The following is a 23,868-nucleotide window of genomic DNA, read 5'->3' as shown; positions in this document are numbered from 1 at the left end:
AATGTACCACATTTGAAAGCGGAGTAACATCTAAAATCTAAGAAGGAGAATGAGGTTATTCCTATGGTTCTACATAGCATTTTATAAAAGTGCTGTACGGCACCCTTAAAGATAGGTACTATTTAGCACTTAAAGTGGTTCTACTATGATTACAAGCCATTGAACCACTTTCAGTGCAATTTAACAGTATTATTTAGAGTGTAGTGTTTCTTTCTTTTAATTAAATGCAGAAAATATTTTCTATATATCCGTTTATATTATTATATAATCCACATGACACAACAATAAGCAGATTAGAGACATAACAAGCACGGATTTATTTAAATAGATCAAACTTAAAAAAAAAAAAAGGATTTTTAACAACAATAACAAAAAAATCACTCCAAAACAGTAACAAATAATTTGTTCTCTCACTGGAAGACATTTCAGAGGTGTATTTTCATTTATATTTTCTAAAATGTGGAACGAAAGAACAAGAAATGCAAATAAAAGGTGTTGACAATGTTCATCAAACCCAGTGCATTTTGATCACTTTCCTCTTTTTTTTTTTTTTTTTAACACACACTACCCTGGACAGGGTGACCTCCAGCATATATAAACTCTCGAGGCTTACCGAAATCAACAAGTAAGAGGAAAAAAAGCTTAGAAAAGAACTCTTCATTGTCTTATGGATATTAGTGGCAGTATCTTAAACATCTGTTTCCATGGTTAATCACGTCTGTTGGTAGTTTTCCATCCTAATGCAAAAGCAACAACAGCACCTGTTTGGAAACTTTTCAGCTAAGTGCATGAGGAGAACCTTTTAACATAAGTTAAACACAAAAATCGCCGAACCTCACACAGGCATATTTCCACTTGAACAATCTAGCACATCTTCTGTAAGGCACTACCTGGACCGCCTATCCTTCTTAGCCCTGTCTGCACTTTTTTCCATAGTCTTTTCACTGTCACCCCTGCATTTGGGGCAATACCATTTCCCCTTGGGCTTGTAGGTCAGTCCAACACAGGAAAAATGGAACCACTCAATAGGACACTGCTCATTGTCGCAGCCAATCATCTCCCCATAGGACACCTGTTCACAGAGGCAGTAGGTGGGCTCGTTGGGGTCGATGGTGAACTCCACCGGCGATGCTTCACGCTCTTGCTTGGCCTTGGAGCGCTTCTTCTTCTTCGCCGACTTGGACTTTTTCTCACGGGGCTGCTGTGGAGACTCTTCTCCCAGGTCTTCCAGGGCTCCGTTGGAACAAGTGTCACGGCTCTCGCTGTTGCGTTGGCGCCTGGGTCTCCGCGCTGAAGAGCGCTCGGGCATAATGTTTGTGGAGGCACTGGCAGGGTCATGTCTCACCTTCTCCGCCGGTCGCTCTGCTTCCACCGGCTCCAAGAAACAAGGCGAGTGGGCCTCGATCTGACGCGAGCGGTTTTCCACCACCTCCATCATCTGTGTGACCACATGGATCTTCTCATCTCCCAGCTCCTGACTGCTGATGAGCGCCCGCTGCAACTGGATCTGCAGTCGCTTGCGCTGCCCACTGTCAGTCTCCTTTTTGTACTTTTCATAGATCTCATCCACCTCCTTGAGGACCTCTGAGTGGCACAGAAAGCAGAGAAAGTGAGGTGATGACAAACCCCATCAATCAGAATATTAGAAAATTAAGTAGGCAGCTTGTGCACGCCCAATGCATTTTACAAAGCCACTCTTTAACACACAACACAGTCACGGTTTGCTGTTCGCAATGCATGCCTGGGTTGCTCTAGTGCTACCCCTGCCGCTGTGCAACAAAAACATACCTGCCCAAGCACACACGCTGCTCCTCCACGGTAGGTATGATAAAAGAAAATAAGGAACTGAGACGCCAATAAATCATTTTGCACGGTATCCCTCGTTTTCGAGTGGTTAAGTCAAACTCGATGGCGTCGACATCGAGCTGTGGATGTTTCGGCTACATGCGAACAAAACACACGCCGACTGAGAGCACCATTACGTCGATACTATGGCAACTAAAGCGATGCGTTAAAAGAGCACAGCCAAACAACAGTAGGCTACAGAGTATGCACTAGTCAAAATGGCTGATCACTGGTTGTAGGATAGTGTTGCTGGAACAAACACCGCCGATTACGCTAAAGACCAAACACAACTAAAACACACGGGCGTTGACAGCTTTAGAAGCAGTGATAAATGTTTGATTAAAATGTGTTTTGTGCTATTATGAGGGATCGAAACGAAGCCGGTCTACAGGGTGAAGTGCACTCGATGTAAATGAACGTAAATATACAACGTATCGAGCACCTTTCACGAGTGTTCCGCTTACCTTGATACTTGGTGTCGATCTCTCGTAACAATGAAACGTTCCGCTGTATGTCCAGAGGCAGCGACTCGACACATTCCAAATAATCCTCCACGTAGTTGACAAGCTGCGATTTTTCCACGTTCGGATAATGCCCTAACATGATGATAGTAATGCATCAAGCAGCTATGCGCCTTTTCGAGAAGAACCGCGGCTTAAAAACAGGCGCTTTTCACTCATAGGTTTCTTTAAAATATGATGTTAGTTGGCAACCTTTGTGATGAGCCACTCTTTCCGGACAAATTCAGTCCAGTCTTCTTTGGCTACGAGAACTCCTTCAAACAAAACTATCAGATGTGCGCATGCGTAGGATCAACCCATAAAATGCCGCGTTTTGCATTTTTAGGCGGCTTAGCAAATGGAGGGTGGCGTTGCTGAGGTGTGGGCGGATCGCGGGATCAGCTGGGCGCGCCCGGGCTTCATCTGGAACCCGAGCTTCGGTGAAGATGAAAGATTTTTACAACGCTTTATTTGAGTTCTCAAAAGCTGACATAGAAACACAAGACAGTACATAAGCTACGACAGACGTAAATGTAAATATAATGTGCGAACTAACAACTGTCAATTAAACATAATCCAACAGTAGCTATAATAAATATAATAAAAAATAAAAACAAAAGGGCTAAAGAATTTAACGACTAAATGTCCTTGTAATAAATTCCGCTTTTTAGATTTTGTATCTTTGTTTTATATTTCATAACAATTTATTCTAGGCCTAACTGTAACCTATCAGTGATGCTGATTTTAATATCGAAGGTGACAGCCTACTTCTAAATTATTTTTATTTGATAAATGTCCCTGGGGGACACAAAGTAATTATTGGAGTTATAACGTACGACACATGTTGGCATAATTGACACCTTCTACACGACCATAAAAATAAATGTATCAATTCCCACATTACCAGGTTTAGAGATTTAAGACAGACAAACATAAAACAATGCGCAAGCTGAGAATGAGCCCCGTTCTGTAGAAGCACGTTTATGCTTCACTTGAATATCTATTTCATTGACAAATCTGGATTGCAAGCGTTATGCTCTGTCACGAGGACGTCTTAGCATCGACACGCTACGCAAACCACCGCTCTGCGCTGCATGCAGGACATCTCTGCCCAGAGTCCGGGGACTTTCCCCCAAGCAATGATGGTGAAACGAGGTTCCCCGTGCGTAGCTTAGGTTACAAGTTTTCAGGCATGCGCACTTTAAAGTTGCAAGGCACAGGAAATATATACAGCTAAGAGCAGCGGTCTGTTTGCACGACGGTGACTTTGTGATGTCATTGCTTTACATGTCTCTCAATGGATTCATTGCAGAATAGTGTGATGTACCACAATAAAGACATACAGTATATGGCGATGGACGTGTATTGTAGTATACTGAAACACTTGGTCCTGAAGTGAAGACTGAACGAGTCATATAAAATGAACGACGTGATACGTCACGATGACACGCCACTCGAGCTGACCGAAATGAACAACAAAAAAGTCGACGACAATATCTTAAATACCTCATTACTCGTTTGTTCTTATCATAAGAAATAATAATAATAATAAAAAAAAGGTTATGTTGAGGAATTTTTGTTTGTTAATTATAATAGTTAAAAGTAAGCTAATTTTTTTAGCTATCTTTTGACTGCTAAAACTTATATGGAGCACAAACCAGACGGGGGAAAATACATTATTCTGTATCTAAGCTTACTAATGTTATCAGACTGTATTTCACTAAACACGATTTCCCTGCAGCTTTGTGGGCAGGCATGAAATTGGATCTGTAGAACTTGCAAGCACTATAATTGACTAAATTTGAAATGTTTACGCCCCTGAGTTATGCAAGTATAAAACAACAACCTAAAATGTGTCACACGGGAAGGAACACCGACCGAGCAACACGTTTGTTATAAGAAGAGCTTTTTAAAAACAGTGACGTAACACTGGAGGTAGGCTACGTCTATTTAATTTATTACCAAAATTCAACTGTAGATAATCCAAAAATGTCATTTTTGTAAATTTGTAAAAACGTTGTTGTTGTTTTTTTTGTTTGTGTTTTTTTTTTTTTTTAATTAGCAATGCGAGGCTTCTGGCTGACGTTATGTTTTTGTAAACACTTTTGTGGATGTAGTCTAATGTCTAAATAAACCCACATGGGGGTGTTGGCGTTGAATGCATATTGACTTAAAGGGTAATATTTGCCTTGACTTTATGCTTTTCTGATTAAACTGTTTTGTTTTGCCACAGGGAAAAGAAGAAATGAAATCCTTCTACATTTTACCACTTTTAGCATTCTTGTTCAGTTGCCATGTGCACTTCTGTGGGTCCCTCTCGGGTTTGGTATATGCTTCAAATCCAGTTTCCCCTCCAGTGAGCAGTAATTCCCTTCGAGCGGTGTGTAGAATGCGCCCTAACACTCAGTTGAAACCTGAAATGCCCTGTGTGTACGGTCATGTTTTTTTCAAACAGTCTGGTCCAAAGGAAAAGCTGAGCGTGACTTTCAGACTGCATGGTCTCCCTGTCTACAGCCAGCAGCCCAGAGCAATGCACATTCATGAGTACGGAGACTTAAGCAAAGGCTGTGGATCTACAGGTGGGCATTACAATCCCCTCGGCGTGAACCATCCACAACATCCAGGGGACTTTGGGAACTTTGTTCCTGTTAATGGGAAGATTCGTCTATCAATGAACTCCAGTGCAACACTCTTTGGGAGACTTTCAATTCTTGGCCGGTCTGTTGTGATTCATGAGGGAGAGGATGATTTAGGCAGAGGTGGGAACGTGGGAAGCTTGCTGAATGGCAATGCTGGAGGGCGGTTGGCATGCTGTGTTATTGGACTGGCAAACCCCCAAAATTAGCATATACAAATTACATATACTTTTTTTTTCTTTGAGTATTTATCAGCTGAATAACTGATGCTTTTAAATGGAATTATAGATTAACATTGCTCAAAATCTCTGGTTCTTTTTATCTACAACACTAAATGACAATTAAAGTGAGTAAACTGGCTTGTAAATGTGTCTACATTCTAATGTCTTCAGTTTATTTGATCTATAAACCGATTCTAAATCCTTAAATTAAATGCTGGAAGCTATGCCTGTTTACAGTCAAAGTATGGCTTGTTTGTTTGATTGATTGACTTGATGTTTCTTACTCCAGTGCTTTAAACACGGATACTTAGACTGTACAAAATTTGGTGCCTTTTTACAGTTATGAACATGATATTTAACTAAATAAAATAATAATCAATTTAATTATTTCTCTACAATTGCTTATCATTCCATAAATGAATACACATGAGAACATCATAATTAATATTATTGTTTTATTGTATTATACAACCATGTTGAATTTCAGTTCCTAAAAATCCAATTTATCCCAATGGAGGTCACTCTTTTAATCCTCGCAAATGAAGGCCCCAAAGTTCCCCAGATAATCCAGCTGCTGGACTGGAAGGATCTGGGTGAATACTACATCATGATTCTGGATTTTGTGCAGCATCGTGAAGGCAGAATTGACGAGGACCTGGCTCAGGTTGTCATGCGGCAGGCAACTCAAGTCGCTTACATGAGCTGCCAACGTGGAGTGCTGCACCAGGACATCAAAAAGTAAAAACTTTTGAACAACAAGAAGTTGAACTTATTGATTTTGGGTGTGGTGACCTCCTGCAAAGTGCACCCTATACTACATTCATGGGTATGTGTTGAAGCCATAGGAATCACTCTAGTATCATGCTAATGGGCATCAAGATTAATTGCTCATAATCTGTACTTCTTACAGGCACACACATGTACTGTCCACCTGAATTTATTTCAGAGGGCAAGTAACATGGTGAGCCAGCGACAGTATATTCACTGGGAGTGCTCTTGTTCTCACTAGTATGAGGCATGTTTCCTGTTGGTTCATAGCTGGCTTGTCAATATAGGTAAGATTATCATAACATGATTTTTTTCTGATATCAGCCATGTCTAGTAATACAGTTTAGAATAATGAAGGTATGAAGTTAAAAGTAATAATCAGTTGTCTCTCCTTTCTTTCTGCACAGAGTGCTGCCAATTGATCTACTCTTGCCTGCAGCATGAGCCAACAGAACACCTTGATTTGGGATGAATGGTTTACGGAACTGAGCTAAAAATACTTTAAGAAATGTATATAAAAAATTATGAACATTTTGGAAGCTTTTTGTACATATATATGACAAGTTGTTACAGGATGTTTCCAAGTAAAGATATGAAAAAATAATAAAGCTGATTTTTGCTTTTATCTCAGGGCACAGATATTAAAAAAACTGGCATATAGTGGCCATGCTTCCCACCATCCTTGCAAACTCTGTGAAAAGAAAAATATCTTTGAAAATATTAATGATTTTATAAATAACCTTTGTAATAGCATGTTTTTTATTTTGTTTAATATTAGTATATTTATATCAGTAACATTAATAACCATGTAATTGTATATTATTGATTCATATTGTTTGTTTCTGCCTGGTGTTATAATATTGTATCTTGTATGGTCTTATGTCTTGTAGCATGTATTAGAATTTTACTTTAAAATACATTTAAAAAAGGTACTTTTTAAATTGATACATGAAATTGTAGATTAAATGATAGTGCTCTAACAACAGTTATTAGCTGAATACATCAAAAAACAAATACATGAAGTAAACACAAAATAAAAAACATTTTGTGCAAATCTTGATGTTGTTGAGTGTCAGTTTATGACATGATCTGAAATACACAACTGAGTTTAGAGTTGTGGTGTGTCTCTTGCATTTCCCAAAAGATTTATTTTACAGTAGTTTAAACTTTTCTTAAAGCTTACTGTTGAATTCCAGTGTTTCTGCATCCCTCTATTTATGATATGTACTGTAATAGACATTGACTTGCAAAACTATTCCTGATCGCCAGGCAGTGTAGTAAAAGATGAGACCAAAACAGAAAAGATGAAAAAAAAAAAACTCTCATTATAAAAATCACAAAACACACAATCTTAAATCTTTCTACCCAGGTTTGATGTGATGTAGTGAAGTGGGGAAATACCTAAAGTGACAAAAGAAATGGAAATAAAAGATGACACTGTTAGACAAGGAAAGCAAGCACCAGATATAATGCATATTCAAAACAATTATTTACTTTAATGTATATTTAGGTGCATTGAAAAGACATAAAACAAAGTATGTGTTTGAACGAGTTTTAGACAACCTATCATTATACACTAGAAGTATAGTGTATGCATTATATACTAGAAATACTGTTCAAGTGGGTTGAGTAAAATAAACCAATGAAAGCATGCTCTGTCTGAAGTTCATCTGTAAAGGCATTAGAAACATGTCACATGTTTTTTTTCTCTAATGGAGACCATTTGTCCTGTTCAGACAATATATGGTTCAGATGATGGGTACAGCTCATATGTGTAAAAAGAAACAAGTTGGTAGAAAAGTGTAAAAAGGAAGCATCAAAAAAAGCCAACAGAGACATGAAAGTAAAATATAAAACGACTGAAATTACATTTTGAATTAAACAACGCGAAGAGATGGCAAAAACAGTTTGAGGATGAAACCTGGATGATGGTTTTCGAATATTCAAAGAAATGTTGGTAAAGAGAGAATAACAAAGAAAAACAGAAATGAAGAAATAGTAGTTCATATGATAAATGTTTTAATTTATGTTTTAAGCAATATCTGAAAAAGACGGGTATTTCAGGCGGGAAAAACACGAGTCTGGCTGTACAATTTTAACCCGCACTCCAAACCAGCAAGTGGATGTAATGTATCATTAGTTGTATGACAAACAGTCATAGAAAGTAAAGAAGAAGCAGCGGCAGTGCAGTGTTTACTGTATCCGCTGCTGCAGCGCCATCTAGACGCAGCGGAGCGACACTCTCCTACATCCTCCAGAAGAATGGAGGAAATAGACATGAAGCTCAGAGCTGATGGCGTTCAGAAAAAAGTCATATCTCCCGGAAAAGGAGAACTTTCAACGTTTCCCAATGGAACAAAGGTAGTGTAACGTACAGGATACATTTTACAGTAATGCAATGTCACAAGACGATGGTTTTATGTGTCGATTTCAGAGCTGGAGTCGCCAGTTTTGACTTGTAACATCATGAGCTTGATTTCGGATGAAGATAGCCCAGAGTCGTTCAGGTTAATGCGTTATGCATAGATAGCAATATTAAATAAATATTTAAATAGGTGTGTGTCATATAGTTTTTTTTTTGTTCCACACGGAGACGCTAGGCATTCAGATTTAGCGGGTAGTAGCTAAGCTTCAGGAGGGATACTTGATGCTACAGTCTGTGATTGCGGTCTCACAAACAGGATGTCTGTGTGTTTGCGTTTTGGCACAGAGAAGGGAGAAAAAGGTTCATCTCTTCTGAGTGACAGCTGAAAGCTACGTACCCCAAAACATCAACATCATCTCCACTGGCTACATTATAAGCAACGTCAATAATTGTATTAACCCTGTAAAGCCTGACATGAAATTAACTTCATGTTTACAGAAAAACAGTAGCAGAGGCGAAGACAAGGGAGCATATGCCTATAACTGTAGTAAAATCTATTATATATCCCTTTTTAACATTTAGACAAAATGCTAATCGAATAAAGAGTTAGCATATCGGGGTAATATGAAATGTTAACATTTGAACATTGTATACAAATGTTCTGGCACTGAGAGCCTGTTGGGCTCAAAATGTAGAGAAATTCAATCAAACTAAATGTCATAATGCAACAAATACCACAGGTGTACGTTAAATTATTTATAATAAATAACCAAATGATTTTTGTATTTTTCTCTCTTGAACAGTGTTAATTTCGTTGACTAAATATTTTCGTCATTATTTTCGTCACGAATATATTTTTGCGGACGAAAACGAAACGAAAACTAAAATAGAAGGCACTGATGGAGACTGAAACTATGACTAAATTGATTGACATTATCGTCAACGAATAAAGGACAAGACGAAAATAGACTGTGACGAAAATCAAATCAGCAGACGGGAGAGATGCGAGGAATGAGCAAAAGAACCGGCAAAACGTAACAGGCGAGACTGCATGAGAGAAGAGAACCAATCAGAGCCTGACTTATTGAGACGTGAAGCAAAGGTTTTCAGTTTTTAAATGAGCTCCCGGGAAGTCGGCATTCGAAGAGGTGATGTCTAAAAGAGCGACAAAATGTCCACAGCTCACTTCACGTTTGACGACGAACAAAACAAAACAAAGCGTAAAGCACGCGGAGCGCTCATTCGTGGCAACACAACCAATTTGAAAAGACATTTACAGACGAGCCACCCGGACATTTTCTCAAATGTAATTTCACAACGATGTTCTTTTGTTTATTGAGCTAAGCAAAATTGGAAGACTGCAGTGCGTAGATGTTGTAGCATTTAATATTACGAACTGAAAAGTAATGTAAAATAGCTCCTTCTTCAAGTTAGATGAGAGCACAATACTAATACATAATATCATGATAAATACATTTGATTAATACTAATGTTTAGTATATTTTATAATGTTCTACTTGTTGACAATATCACAAATATTTCTATATTAGTCATGTGAAACGTGAATGTTCACATCCTATCATTATACATACTAATCTAGCAATATTGTAGTATTTAAAACATACAATATTGCTAGACAAATGAATACCTTATAAAATCTTGTTACTTTTTTTATCCACCCAACTTATTAAATATTTATTTTAAATGTATGCACTTATTGTTCAGCTCAGCTGTAAGCTTTAAGGTCCTGGACCTAACTTTATTTTTCTTTTATTGATGGTCAACTGGCAGCTAGTTATTGTTTACATAATCATGACAGTGTTTGTTGCTGCATAAAAGCTTTTGAATCGAAATAAAGACACAGTTGTGTTGAAATAAAGTTGAATTTGTGTTTTATATATTTTGGTTAAGTTTGTTTCCTATACCAGCTGTAAAAAATTGTCTAGTAAATCTGTTATTGATTTTAGTCTTATTTTAGTCGACTAAAATACTAAGCAATTTTAGTCGACTAAAATACCAAGCAATTTTAGTCGACTAAAATAAGACTAAAATTAAAACAAATCAGATGACTAAAACTTGACTAAAACTAAAAAGAATTATAGTCAAAAGACTAAGACTAAAACTAAATTAAAATTTCGTGTCAAAATTAACACTGCTCTTGAAAGGTGAAGTTTCATTACCGCACCAGCCTCTGTGATGGCACCGTGTTGGATGACTCCAGGACAATGGGAGGCCAGAGTAAACCTATGGAGCTCATACTGGGGAAGAAGTTCAAGCTTCCTGTGTGGGAGCAGGTGGTCACCACTATGAGAGAGGGGGAAGTGGCTGAGTTCACCTGTGATGTGAAGGTCTCTGCCTTCTGATATATGGACATCTTCATATTTGTAGTATTACATATATATGACCCTGCAGCACAAAACCAGACATAATGGTCAATTTAAAAAAAAAAAATACATCATATAAAAAGTAGGATAGGACAATATTTGGCTGATATGCAGCTATTTGAAAATTTTGGAATCTGAGGGTCCAAAAAATAAAAATACTGAGAAAATTGCCTTTAAAGTTGTCCAAGTTCTTAGCAAGGCATTTTATGAATCATAAATGAAGTTTTGATATATTTCCAGTAGGAAATTTACAAAATATCTTTATGGAACATGATCTTTACTTAATATCCTAATGATTTTTGGCATGAAAGAAAAATAATTTTGACCCATACAATGTATTTCTGGATATAGCTACAAATATACCTGTGCTACTTATGACTCGTTTTTATATTATAAATTTATTGTTCTATTCTTTCTGATATTATTTTGGCTCAGTACTTCTTGTTTTCCCTACTGTAATAGCACACAGCTCTCTACCCTCTGGTTTCTCTGTCACTACGCAACATCAGCCTTGGAAAAGACCCACTGGAAGGACAGAGACACTGCTGTGGAATAGCTCAGGTTCACTCGCATCATTCTATGGGTCACCCTGATCTGGATAAGTTGCAGGCCAATCCTCAGCCTCTAGTTTTTACTCTGGAAATGCTAGAGGTGAGAAACAGTAGCTTAATCTCATTTTTGGTTGTGCAGTTTTACGAGAGCTCTGATAACTACACGAACAGCATAATAAAATCAAATGCCTGTCTGTTCTATGTGCATTTTTTCTGTCATCTTTTGCTCACCCTCTACTTGTTCCAAACCTGTGTGAGTTTAATTTTTCTGCTTGAGATATCTTGAAGAATGTTGGTAGCCATTGAGTTCCATAATTGTATTTCCATACTATGGAAGTCAGCTGTTTGCTTAACAAAATTCTTCAAAATAGATTGTGCTGAATGACTGAAAGAAATTAATTAATATCACTGTCCCTTTAAATGAACTACAATATGCATTTCTACTAATTTGACAACATGTATACTAAATTACAAAGTACCTGTAGGTAATTCCCGCTTGATCTTTTTAACAAAGCTGATTCATTATTCTGATTCTCATCTTCCTAAGATCTTGCCCCCTGGATCCTTCCAAATGGAAATATGGGCAATGACAGATGAGGAGAAACTGGAGGTCATACCACAGATCCATGAGGAGGGAAACGCACTCTTCAAGAGTGGAGATATTTCAGCAGCTTCTGAGAAGTACTACAGTGCCATAGCTTGTCTGAAGAACCTACAGATGAAGGTTAGTCTTAAAAGTCTCTCCTTGATTACCTAGACGCAGGTTCACTTTTTTACAGTTGCATAAATTCTAATGTTTGTCGACAGCTATTTACAAAAGTTCACTAGGTTTGGAATGAAGTATTTGTAAACCTGCCATCACAGAAACTTGGAGGTAACCCTGGAGTTTTCTGCCAAAATAAGCATGCGTTCTGCTTTTAATGCTTACAAGTGAGAAAATAAGACACAAGCACCATGATTTTGCAATGGTTAAATAATTAATATACTTAATATGAAATATGAAGTTTTACAGTGCAATTACAATAGTAGTATATTCCTGTCTTAACATTTTAATATAGGACTTTCATTGTTATTATTACCTCTAATATCAAATTATTATTTTTTTCACATTGTTTGGCTAAAATTCCAGTGTTAATGTGATGTGGACTAAGAAACCATCACAACAGAAACAAAAAGAAAATAGTTGTAAGTCCACTTTAAAGTCCAGTTAGAAATCAGTGCAAAGTTCATGCTTGGGGTTGCCAAATGATCAGAGGTCAGATCCCCCAATCAGACCTATACTAATAAATAGATACCATTTTCCTCCTCAAGTGGCAACCATGTGCACATGCTCTCTTTGGCCTGAAAAAGAGCACTAATGATCGGAAAACACAGACAAACATGTATGTTGGAGTTAAGCAGTCTCCATTGAGATATTCTGCTCAAATGAAAGTGTCAGATAGCCAGTCTGCATTCCTCTACAAGGCCGCTTGAGCTGTTTGCTGTGAAAAACTTTCTTATTGACTAAATAATAAATACAAATATGAATCTTGCATATGTTGTTTGCAATGCTCTTATCTGAATACATGCATTTACTACCTCTGTGCTACAATTCAAGGTTGTTTAATAGAGAAATAATTATAATATTAATATTTAACTTTTTAAGATTTGTGAGTTTTCATCATAGTTAATGTGTATAAAAAGCAGGGAACTAGATGGGGTAAAATAAATACTGTATATGAGCTGACATTCTCTTTATTTGTGCTCATAATAATAATAATAATTATCAGTTTGACCATTTTGTGCAGCCCAGGCCAGAAGTGTATATTCCTCAGGGTTGGTCATTTTACTATAAACATACTCTCTGTTTATAGGAGCGTCCGGGTGATGACCATTGGATCAAACTAGATCTCATGATCACCCCTCTCCTCCTCAACTATTGCCAGTGCAAGCATCTTTTGGGCCAGTACTATGAGGTTTTGGACCACTGCTCTTCTATCATCAACAAGTACAATGGTAAATATCAAAACAATTGCAACACCCATATACCCCCAAGTCTAAATTCTTTACAACAACACACTTTGTTCATTGATTACAAATCTGGCTGTAAGTACATCTAGGCTTATTAAAGAAGCCTATTTGAACTTCTACAGTATTTTTAGGTTTATGAAAAGCTACACTATGATCACGTTCCTTACAAACAAGTTATGTAAAAATAAGACTACACTGTTTTTGTTTTTTGTTTTTTTACTTTGTATGAGCGTGCTCCCACCATGGGTAACATTTCTCATTTGTATTATAGGTGCCCATACTCATTCTTTGTCTTTCTCACAGATAATGTGAAGGCGTATTTCAAACGAGGGAAAGCTCATGCAATGGTATGGAACGAAGCACAGGCAAGAGCTGACTTTGCCAAAGTGATTGAACTAGACCCATCACTTGAAACCTCAGTTGCAAAGGAGTTGAGGGTAATGGAGGATCGCATTCGGGATAAACAGAAAGAGGAGAAGGGACGCTACAAAAACCTTTTCAACTACAGCAGCAAAGCCTCTGCTACAGCTTCCACGGTTAGTTCGGTCTTCTGTCTCAAAAACAGTATCTAAATGAGTGAATATTGATAAACTAAAGCTGCTCAGTTAAGTAATGAACTGTTTTCCTCTCTTTTTAGGGCTGAAACAAAGATGAAAGACCAATTTTACATTTATAAGGATGCAGTAAGGCCACTGTCAAGTTGGAGCACATGCACTATAACTTCATTCCTCACAAGCTCATATTGTTTATCCCCTCCTCGTGTTTCATTAGGAAATTGATTGATACACCATTGAGGAGGGCATAGCTTTAAATGCATTTGAATTCATCCATTCATCCCTGAAGTAACCCATCATTTATTGAAAAGTGCTCATTTTCATTGAGTTTCTAATGGGATCTCCTGTGAACCAGAAATGGGGTAAATAGCAGTTTACTGCCTTGTTACCTTGTATATTCAGTCTTTGGATATATCTGATAGAAACTGTCACAGATTGAACCCTATTTCTTAAGTTCAGTGCTTTTAACAAGGCCAGTCTGAACGAACCAAACTTGAAAGGCTAGTCTGGATAAATAGGATTTCTTTATCCCCCTTTCCCTCAATTTTTGTGTTGATCTTTTGTATTTATCATGTTTATAAGTTTTTATTGCTATTACCCTCATTGGCTTCATATGTATTACATTTTTTTTATTGAAAGATAAAGGAAATTAGAAGGCACAATGATAACACTGTGATGGCACATGTAAAAGTATCACTGAAACCATATTCATTCACACTGTGTTGATAATTAATGGAATTGTCAGGCATATCCAAGTCACTACAAATCAATTGCTATTTTCAAAATGCTTTTTAAACAGGTGTTGTTGCAACTATTCTGCATATGTTGTGACTGAATCCAAATAAAGTTATTTGAAAATCACTTATCCCCCATTTGCAAAAGCAATTCTTGCATTCAGTTGAATTGAAAATCTGACAAATTGTTTGTTTTGTTTTTTTATTTAAATACAGAATTGCAAAAATTGGGCTTAAAAAATTGCTATGCTAATGGCATTATCACTACATGAGGTGCACATTGGGAAGATAGCTATGAATGATGGACAAAGGTCAATAAGAAAGATAGAAAGATGTGGTGTTGTAAATAGCTTGGCAAAGAGAAGGAGCATGTTTATGAGAAACAGAACAATGGGGAGGCAAGTACCAGAGGGAAAGTGTGTGTGTGCGTGTGTGTGGATGTTATGTGCGAGCACTTCGTTCTGTCTCTGCTAGACACTCCCTGACAAGAGCCCGTGCGTGGATGATACCTGATAAAAGACAGAAACACAAATCAGCCATTTCAGACAAGTAAACATTTATCCAAATAACAAGACTAAGTGCTAACATACAAATGTGCAAAAGGACTACTGTAAGTAGTTTTGTTGATTGACGGGCCATTTACTAATGGACCAGGTAGCACCAATTGTAAAATACTGTCTTTGGATGTACACAATAAATTGACAATAAGATAAGCATTACATATCAGGCATTACAAGTTACAACTTATATTTGTAGTGCAACTTCAATAATTAATCAATATAATTTAAAGAAATGATCTACAGTACAAATAAGTGGTTTACTTGCACTGGAATTAATGGCTACTGGAATTCTGAACACTTTACTTTTTCTATATTAATTTTACCTCAGTGGCAAGCACCACAACCTGACCTGTAAAGGTAGCTTAGTAAGAAAGTCTTTGTGCTGATGAAAGAAACATTGCCCGTCTAAACTCAAACAGATGGAAACGCAGGAAACTATCACAACTGCCCTTAGGCTCACATTACTCCAGGGGACTAAATGTCACAGTCTGTTACAAATGTGCTGCACACACTTTATGCCAAAGGGTTTGGAGTACCTCTCTTCAGCCTCTCCATGGCACTTTTGCTGCCAGCATAGGTAGGACGAATTTCACGGCTCATCTCTTCAATGACGGAGAGCAGCTCACTATAGGTAGATCCCTGGGAAACTTTAACAGGCTACAAAAAACAAAAAACGTCAGAGTAATATAAATCCTCCTTATGAGGTGTATCTACTTATTCCTTATTATTTATTCTTCAACAGAAGTCAGTCTATGGGCGAAACTTCCGGTTCATTATTTGCGATAGGAAAATAACGAGAAGTATTATAGCGCACAGTAAATGGTAAAACTGTTTGCACTACAAACCAGTGTGTTCATAATTAAGGTAATACATTAAAATAATATGGTAAAACACACCAATCTGCAGCATCAAGCAGCAAAACGAGCGGTGCCGCTAAAAAAGACATGAAGCAAGACCCATAAAGTTTACAATTGGCTGTGCCAGAATAAGGTGGAGATATTATATATATATATATATATATATATATAATAGATCTATACATATGCACACTACCAGTCAAAATTTTGAATAATTCAGATTTTATACATGTTTTTGTAGTCACCAAGGCTGCATTTATTTCATAAAAAGTGCAGTTACATTTTTATTATTATAATTTAAAATAACTATTTGAATGTATTTTAAAATCTAATTTTCAGCTGTCGTTACGCCTTCTGATGCGTCAGAAATCTTTGTAATATGCTGATTTGGTGGTAAATATTTGATAAATTATTGATGCTCTATATCAGGATTCGCGGATGAACAAAGTGAGATGGTTACAACATTTATAAATGTTACATATGTTTTCTGTCACTTTTGATCAATTAAATTAGGGGCGGGTGATATGACCAAAATCTTATGTCATGGTACGACCAATTTTCTATAATCATATATATATATATATATAGTGGCAGAGTAGGCAGGGTTTACGGTTTATAGAAGCAGAGCACAAAGCATCAGTTTAAAAGACCAAATCATTTAATATTAGTCAACTTTTAGTTAAGTTTTACGATAGAAATATCCAGTTATGCAAACTACTCAAAAAAAAAAATGCAGATGTCCATTTTGAGTGAGGGAGAGATGTGTAAATTGTCTGCGTCTATGAAGCTGAGTTTAGTTACTTAAACAGTGATTTTAACCCCCCTCATTGCTGAGAAATATAAAGTAGTGATTCAGTATCAATTAAAAAAAGCCATGTGGCAGCGCCAACAACAAGTTTATGAGCTTCTGAATGTTACTTTTTGCACAGTGTGATTATGCCAGTGGTGTGTGTGCGCATGCATCAATTAAAGAAGCGCATTAATATAGAATGGTGAATAAACTGAACTGTTTTAATGCAGTGGCCTTGTCTCACACACACATTTTTTTTTTATCGTATCATTTAAAAATGTGTACAGATTCAATAGAGCATCACAGTCCCGGCCACAGCCCGAGAGGGCTCTGGTGCCGGAAGTAAATTTCTCATTCATTTCTCCCATTGACTTTCGGAAAAATCCTTATCTAAAGAGTTTTAGAGCATGTCTGAGGATAAACAGCTACGGCTGAACTCATAAGCATATTACATATCATTTCGAGTGAAATAATTTAGAGAAAATCCAAAAAAAGTCAAAGGTCAAAACTGTGTACATATTTTCATTTCGAGCGCAAGAACTACTCATCCCATAAACCACCGCGCCTCATTGAATTCGACTGAAGCCACAACCGCGAACGAGGTAAAGAGCCTTTTGAGCGACTTCCAAATCTGATGACGGCCGCTCGCGCAAAATTTTCCTCCAGTAAATTTTATTTCATATAGTGAATGTAGTGAATTTACAATCGTGTAAATAAAGTGTTTTATATAGGTATTGTGTATTGAATTTTATATTTATCATTGTGTATTTTATATATTGTGTGCATGTGTGAAAGTGGTTAACAATAATGTCAGCAATGGTGCAGTGCTTTGTACCTGACTGCAATCGACGCTCAGTCGTCAACACATCGTTGCCATTACACAAATGTTCAGTAAATGCACAAAAAGGTATGCCTAGGCTAAATATTGTTTTGACAGTGGCATTATAAAATGCTTGATATGACTCATACCATATGAAGGCTACAGTAGCCTAGCTAAGTTACCAACCTCCCTGCAAAACTCTCATGGCAGCCAAGGAGATCATGATTGCACTGATAAGTCTACCGTGCAAAAACGCAACAGGTTTTTATTTTATTTTTTTGATCTTCAGTCTTCACGGACCTTCTCGGGGTTTAACCAGACGGTTACACGAGCTCCACCTACTGTATATGGCTCCACCAATCAGATGCAACACTGTGGGATTGTTCAGGATTGTGGGTAATGAAGTACTTAGCCAAGACATCGCGAATAAAAGGCATTTATATCAAAACAAGGTTAGTGCCCCGTGATCCTTTTACGTTTATATGAGCATATACTATCGCTTAGTACAGCCGTAGCTGGTTTTAAGTCTACTGGGGCTTATACCCCACATGTCAATGTAGAAATTGCATTGAATTTTTACTTCCGTCACCAGCTGTGGGTGGGACTGTGATGCTCTATTGGGGGAGGGGGGGGGGGTTCACAGTGGTCTACCAGAAAAAAGGTTACCGACCCCTGCGATGGAGCATAATGAGATAACATTTCATATAATATTCAGTCTTGCCATCACAAGAATAAGTTCATTTTTAAATAATAATAATAAAAATAATTTGAATGTAGTATTTCAAAATATCAGCATTTTTATTGTATGTTCCTGTATTTTATTAAATGTATGCATCGTTGGTAAGCATTACAAATAACTTAAAAAAAATAAAATAAATTCAAACTTTTGACCAGTAGTGTATTTATTACAAATAAAACAGACCCTTAGGGCATTTATCATCCTAATTTAAATTCTGCTAATTTACATATTAGCCCACTGTTATCAGAAAATGAACTTACTTGTACAAAGCCCATTGATGGTGGACCAAAGTCACTAAATGCTGGTCTAAAGTTAGAAGAGGAGGCCAGTGATGGAGATGAGCCACATGATCCTAAAACCAAAGAGCAAGAGGAAGACCAATCACAAATCAAGCAAATGTCAAAAGGCCAAACTCAACCAATGATATCTCGCCACCCAGTGTTAGTATGAAAGGAAGTGATGTCAAATACAGCCAATATTAGATGCACTGATGTGATGGCATGGCACACTCACAAGTGAGTAAGAAAACGGTTAGCTTTTAAACGTAATCGCGATAGGGTGCTGTTAGCAGAACAATGTACAACATTAATGTAATGAGCGAGACAGATGGCTCCTTTGACTCCTCCCCCTTTATCCGTGTCTCTGACCTCTTTTACAGTAGGTTCACTGACCCCTTTCTCCAGGATTAAAACGGTGCGTTTGAAAAGATGATGCACAAAGAATACCTCAAATGGAGAAAATATGAATGCATAAAAAGAATTGAATGAACCGAGAACATAACGAAACTCACCTGGAGGCGTGTGGTTGGAGCCGGTGGGTGCGGGGGCGATCGGCTTGTAACTCATATTTACACCACCGTCGACTGTAACCTCGCCTGATGGAAACTTTCTGCTTATCTTCTGAATGTAATCTCGATGGGCTTTAGTATCTGAAGCAGGAACGACGAAGGCTTAATGTAAACACAAAGAGTAGATATACATAATCGTTTAAGAGGTGAGAGACATGAGAAAGGCTAGCGGGCAGAAAAGACGGTCCCCTCTAAACTTAACCGGCTTCAGACCGTGCCTTCTCCATTTAAACCCCCTGGAATTTACTGACTTTTTCTTTATTATCAGCCAGGGCAAAAAAGGAGTCGTTTTATATAAATACGAAATATATTTGGTGTATTAAAGAGTGGAGGATGGTTGTAGTGGTTTATGAAAGGTAAATTTAACTACCCACCTCTTCTTCCGCGAACTCGCTCGACAGCGACACGCGCTAAATATCCAACAAGCCGACAAATCAAACAAACAACAACCGTGAACACTTCGCGATACGCTGAGCACTGAAAGACGGTTTCTGGTAGCCGATTTACACTTGTTCGAGGAGGTTACCGAGGTATAACGCACGGGAATAGTTTCGTTGCACGGAGGTGTCAGCGGCTCTTCTCCTCTCTTCCTGCGCGTGCTAGCCTGCTATGTTATTTTCCCATGATACTCGGCAAAAAGAGTGACTGCGTCATCAGGCACGCGCCTTTGCCCTCTCTCTTCCACAATGAAGATTCCATTCTGGAATTTTCTTGTTGAGGTATTTGGAGAGAGTGGACAACAGTGAGCTGGGAAAGCATATGGAAAGTGGATCATCTTAATATTTATTTATTTAGTTGTTTATTTATAGAATGGCATATAATAATATAGAGAATAAAAATGGATAAGTCAAAACTGAAAAATCTGCAACTACTCACTACTGGTGAGATCTAAAATATAATGTATATTCAACAATCGAATGTGAAAGCTACATAAAAAAATAACTTAAAATATAGATGTTTACTGAACTCTCTGACAGCTGTTTAAAGGAAAGTGTTTTTTTAATCTGAATGTTTTAGCTGTTGGCCATTTCAGGCTTCTTTTATGCACTGGGTGAGATGGATCCATTGTAATCTTTTTATTGGTGCATTAGATGTGCCGAAGGGAGATCAGTACCTATGAGTCCTTTCTGTGCCATACTGACTGAACAATCTTCACAATGGCAGTTTAAATACATACTAAACTGCTGACTGGTTTTAGACTTCCCTTAATTTTTCTGATGACATGGAGTTTTTGATGAGCATTTCTGATGAGGTGGTCTGTATTGATTTGCCCTTTTTAATGCAGCAAATAGGTACCTATGCATTTATTTGAAGTCTGTAATGGTAATCTGTTTTCTGTTGATGCATTGGGAGTTTGGTCTGCAGGAAAACCACTTGAAATCACTTATGCATATGTACTTCAGTAGCCTAAATGTGACAGATTGTAGGAGTGGTGGTTATTTCATCGTCATCAATTTAAGCACCTCCCCCAGTCACATATAGACAGAAAGCACTTACAAGCTGAAATCAGATCTGCTTCTAAATGATTAATGCTATGCGTACTGTTCAGTACATTATTTGCAGTCATAGGCCTATTGCTTATTAGTGTTGCCAGATAAATTGTTGTAATTTATACAGCATAATCTAGTAATCTGTAGGGAAACAGACAGATTGAGCTCATATTAATGTTAATTTAGGCCTAAAGTAAATGCAAAGTACTTTAGTCAATTGACTACAAGACACAGAACAGAAGCCATTCATTTAAAGAACTGCTGCGTCACACCAACCACATTTTCCACATTGACACTTGTTTTCATAGCCAAGACAATTTGTGCATTTTCATACTCGCTCTACATAAAAAGAAGAATTACAACAATTTTGCTGATATGACAGTGAACTTATTTCAGTTAATAGTAAAGAAGAAAACAGAAAAGTCTGATAAAACAACATAATTAGCATATATGTAAAAGCATCTTAAGGCAAGTACAAAAACAAACAAAAAGTGGTATGATCTGTCAGTTACATGGCTACTTTGAGATTTTTTTTTGACTCGTTGGTGCCTCCTCTAATGGGACAGTATAAAGCAGTGACTGCATCAGAGCTGCTGATTCTGAAGTCCTTCATGCTGCATTTCACTGTGCTGCTGCTGCTCGGGACAGGGGAGCGTTTGCTTTCGACTCCGCTTCAAAGCCATGGATCTTTCAAACGATAAACTATATTCCATCCGAAAGTGTCTTTTGGTAACTTTACTCCTCGTTTGTTCATTTCAACTGTCCCGATCAAAGCGAGTATTCAAATGTCCTTGCAGGATGCACTTGTACGACGGATTCAATCATTTGCGTCGGTTCGTCTCTCATACCGCGGACCATACCCAGTGACATCAACTCTCTGTAAGTGCGATGTTATTATTTTCGCCCTAACAATTTATTTGCGAAAATATTTATAATTTTATTAAACATAGTGGGTTATAGCCTGTATTCGTGTTTCGAAACTGAACGTGCATCGTAGTGTCTGGTAGAAATCAATAAATGAAAGAAGTGGCGTAGGGCTATTTGTTCATTTATTTAATTTATTTTTTAGGAGTATTGTCAATTGGCAGTTTCACAGAAATCAAGGAGTCTATGTTCTCGCTCATGCCTTCACTGCAGTTACTGTAAGTGACTGCTGCATCCCCCTTTTTGAATATAAATGTACCTGTTTATCTGCATTATAAAACATTAACACTTTGAATCCAAGGCACTCTTTATTATGCTAGTCATATTTAAGTTTTAGAATTTTCTGACATATTCTGGCATCTTTTCTCTTCTTAAGGCTCCTTAGTTCTAATTCATTTTCTGAAACTCAAGGAGGACGCATTCTCAGGGCTTCCTCATATTGAGTATTTGTAAGTATTTGTACAGCTTTCATTGATTTAAATAAATTGTAAAAAATGTTGGATGCCTGGACCACTTTATCTGAATGCCTGCAGAGTTATTGGTTGAAGTACTTTTTTTTTTAGCTATTTTGTCTTATTATATTTCTCCAATCAGATTTATTGAAGGTAACAAGATTGAAGAGATAAACAAATATGCCTTTAGAGGACTTCGGGGTGTCACACATCTGTAAGTATATGACATACAGCGAGCAAATCTAGGTTGTATTTATTTAGACAGATTTCTGGTATGCATCATTTACTTTAGTAGGCTGAGTGATATATGTTTTTGTTTAATATTTTGTGTCATATAGTCAGTACATTATGTGATGTATTGGTGTCGTCTTGAATTGTATTATAAGGTACACTGTAAAGTACGGTGGCCGAGAGAGCTCAACGCACTGCAATTTAAGAAAACACATGCAAATTGAAAAAAACACCAGCAAATAAAAAAAAAACATCTTCATCAGTTTGACAACACAAGTGCTGCAAATCCTTCACAACACATGCATATTAAGAAACCCTGCAAATCATCACAACACATGCATATAAGGAAACGCGCTGCAAATCCTTCACAACATATGTATATTAAGAAACGCTGCAAATCATCACAACACATGCATATAACGAAGCGCGCTGCAAATCCTTAACAACACATGTATATTAAGAAATGCTGCAAATCATCACAACACATGCATATAATGAAACGCGCTGCAAAATCTCGCAACAATTGCATATAACGAAACGCGCTGCATATCCTTCACAACACATCCATATTAAGAAATGCTGTAAATCCTCACAACAAATGCATATTAACGAAACGGCGCTGCAAAATCTTTCACAACACATGCATATAACGAAAACACCATGATTCCTTTATCTTTTGGATATTATTAGCCTAAATAAGCTGAATAATTACATTGATTAAATGTAAAACGTTACTTAAAATGGCTAACTATAATATCCTCAGCTAAATATAATTTCAAGGTTAATGAAAATAAATTTCCACTGCTTCATTAATTGTTTCTTAATGTGCATGTGCTGTGGTGATTTGCAGCGCGTTTCGTTGTATGCATGTGTTGTGAAGTATTTGCAGCGTGTTGCGTTGATTGTGTTGTGTTCTTCATTTGCTGATGTTTTTTCAATTTGCATGTTTTTTCTTAAGTTGCAGCGTGTTGAGCTCTCTCGGCCTCCGTAGTGAAGTCCCTAAACATCCTGACTTGTACAAATAACCAAATGGAAATGTAATATATTGCCATATGTCAAGAGTGATATTGCCATGTATGTTACCTCAAAGGCGATATATAATTTCCATATGCATACATTCTCTGGGTATCTGTTTATAACAGTTTATAACATATTTGAAATCCCCAGAGTAAATTGATTATATGTTAATAATATCTTTATGATGATTTTAATATGATATTATATGCAGCAAGCATATATGTGAACATAATGTGCAACTTCAAAAAACAATCTGTATGTTTATGTTTTTTTTATTATTTATAAAAAATAAAAAATAAATTTATATTTTGAATTATTTATATTCACTTATATATTCACAAGATGTATTGACAGGTTTTAGGATATATATATAGTTTTCATCTTTTTACTTCACATGTCAATATATTTATCATATGGAAATCTAATATATGTAAGTACATTACATTTGAGTAAAGTCTTCTGTTCATTTGTATTGATTAATTTCCTCTCTGTTTTTACAGATCATTAGCGAACAACAATTTTGAAAAACACTGCCAGGGTCTTTTTTCTGATCTACGCTCTTTGATTGAACTG

At 37.0% G+C, this 23,868-nt stretch overlaps 4 protein-coding genes and 1 long non-coding RNA gene across 7 annotated transcripts; 3 read left to right on the top strand and 2 right to left on the bottom strand.

Annotated features, from left to right (window-relative positions):
• Positions 1 to 293: 293 nt before the first annotated feature.
• On the bottom strand, positions 294 to 2,645 carry LOC113071249 (inhibitor of growth protein 2-like). Its single transcript, XM_026244613.1, has 2 exons — positions 2,310 to 2,645; positions 294 to 1,584 (listed from the first exon to the last, which is right to left on the bottom strand). The coding sequence occupies exons 1-2, from the start codon at positions 2,446 to 2,448 to the stop codon at positions 887 to 889; spliced, it is 837 nt and encodes a 278-aa protein (XP_026100398.1). The 5' UTR covers positions 2,449 to 2,645; the 3' UTR covers positions 294 to 886.
• A 1,498-nt stretch (positions 2,646 to 4,143) lies between these two features.
• LOC113071248 (extracellular superoxide dismutase [Cu-Zn]) lies at positions 4,144 to 5,586 on the top strand. Its single transcript, XM_026244612.1, has 2 exons — positions 4,144 to 4,280; positions 4,579 to 5,586. Exon 2 carries the CDS (start codon positions 4,591 to 4,593, stop codon positions 5,188 to 5,190), a length of 600 nt encoding a protein of 199 aa, XP_026100397.1. The 5' UTR covers positions 4,144 to 4,280; positions 4,579 to 4,590; the 3' UTR covers positions 5,191 to 5,586.
• Positions 5,587 to 8,189: 2,603 nt separating this feature from the next.
• LOC113071246 (AH receptor-interacting protein-like) lies at positions 8,190 to 14,695 on the top strand. 2 transcript variants are annotated; one of them, XM_026244607.1, is made up of 7 exons: positions 8,192 to 8,331; positions 10,501 to 10,683; positions 11,182 to 11,370; positions 11,818 to 11,994; positions 13,124 to 13,265; positions 13,584 to 13,816; positions 13,918 to 14,695. In XM_026244607.1, the coding sequence occupies exons 1-7, from the start codon at positions 8,233 to 8,235 to the stop codon at positions 13,921 to 13,923; spliced, it is 1,029 nt and encodes a 342-aa protein (XP_026100392.1). In that variant the 5' UTR covers positions 8,192 to 8,232; the 3' UTR covers positions 13,924 to 14,695. The 2 variants fall into 2 exon arrangements, with proteins under 2 accessions (XP_026100393.1, XP_026100392.1); XM_026244608.1 differs by lacking the exon at positions 10,501 to 10,683 and having other exon boundaries at positions 8,190 to 8,331.
• Positions 14,696 to 14,756: 61 nt separating this feature from the next.
• LOC113071247 (cyclin-dependent kinase 2-associated protein 2-like) lies at positions 14,757 to 19,814 on the bottom strand. Of its 2 annotated transcripts, none has more exons than XM_026244611.1 (5): positions 19,556 to 19,814; positions 19,125 to 19,262; positions 18,595 to 18,686; positions 15,665 to 15,785; positions 14,757 to 15,077 (listed from the first exon to the last, which is right to left on the bottom strand). In XM_026244611.1, exons 2-5 carry the CDS (start codon positions 19,177 to 19,179, stop codon positions 15,010 to 15,012), a joined length of 336 nt encoding a protein of 111 aa, XP_026100396.1. In that variant the 5' UTR covers positions 19,180 to 19,262; positions 19,556 to 19,814; the 3' UTR covers positions 14,757 to 15,009. The 2 variants fall into 2 exon arrangements, with proteins under 2 accessions (XP_026100396.1, XP_026100395.1); XM_026244610.1 differs by having other exon boundaries at positions 19,125 to 19,283; positions 19,556 to 19,813.
• Positions 19,815 to 22,002: 2,188 nt separating this feature from the next.
• On the top strand, positions 22,003 to 23,816 carry LOC113071245 (uncharacterized). The gene is made up of 3 exons (XR_003280063.1): positions 22,003 to 22,044; positions 22,190 to 22,261; positions 23,796 to 23,816. It is a non-coding gene; the product is annotated as an uncharacterized LOC113071245 (long non-coding RNA).
• The last annotated feature ends 52 nt before the right edge of the window (positions 23,817 to 23,868 follow it).

The sequence above is a fragment of the Carassius auratus genome, unplaced genomic scaffold (assembly GCF_003368295.1).
Source record: "Carassius auratus strain Wakin unplaced genomic scaffold, ASM336829v1 scaf_tig00006690, whole genome shotgun sequence".
NCBI lineage: Eukaryota > Metazoa > Chordata > Actinopteri > Cypriniformes > Cyprinidae > Carassius > Carassius auratus.
The sequence above is the reverse complement of the archived record's forward strand: the minus strand, read 5'-3'. Positions and strand labels throughout refer to the sequence as shown.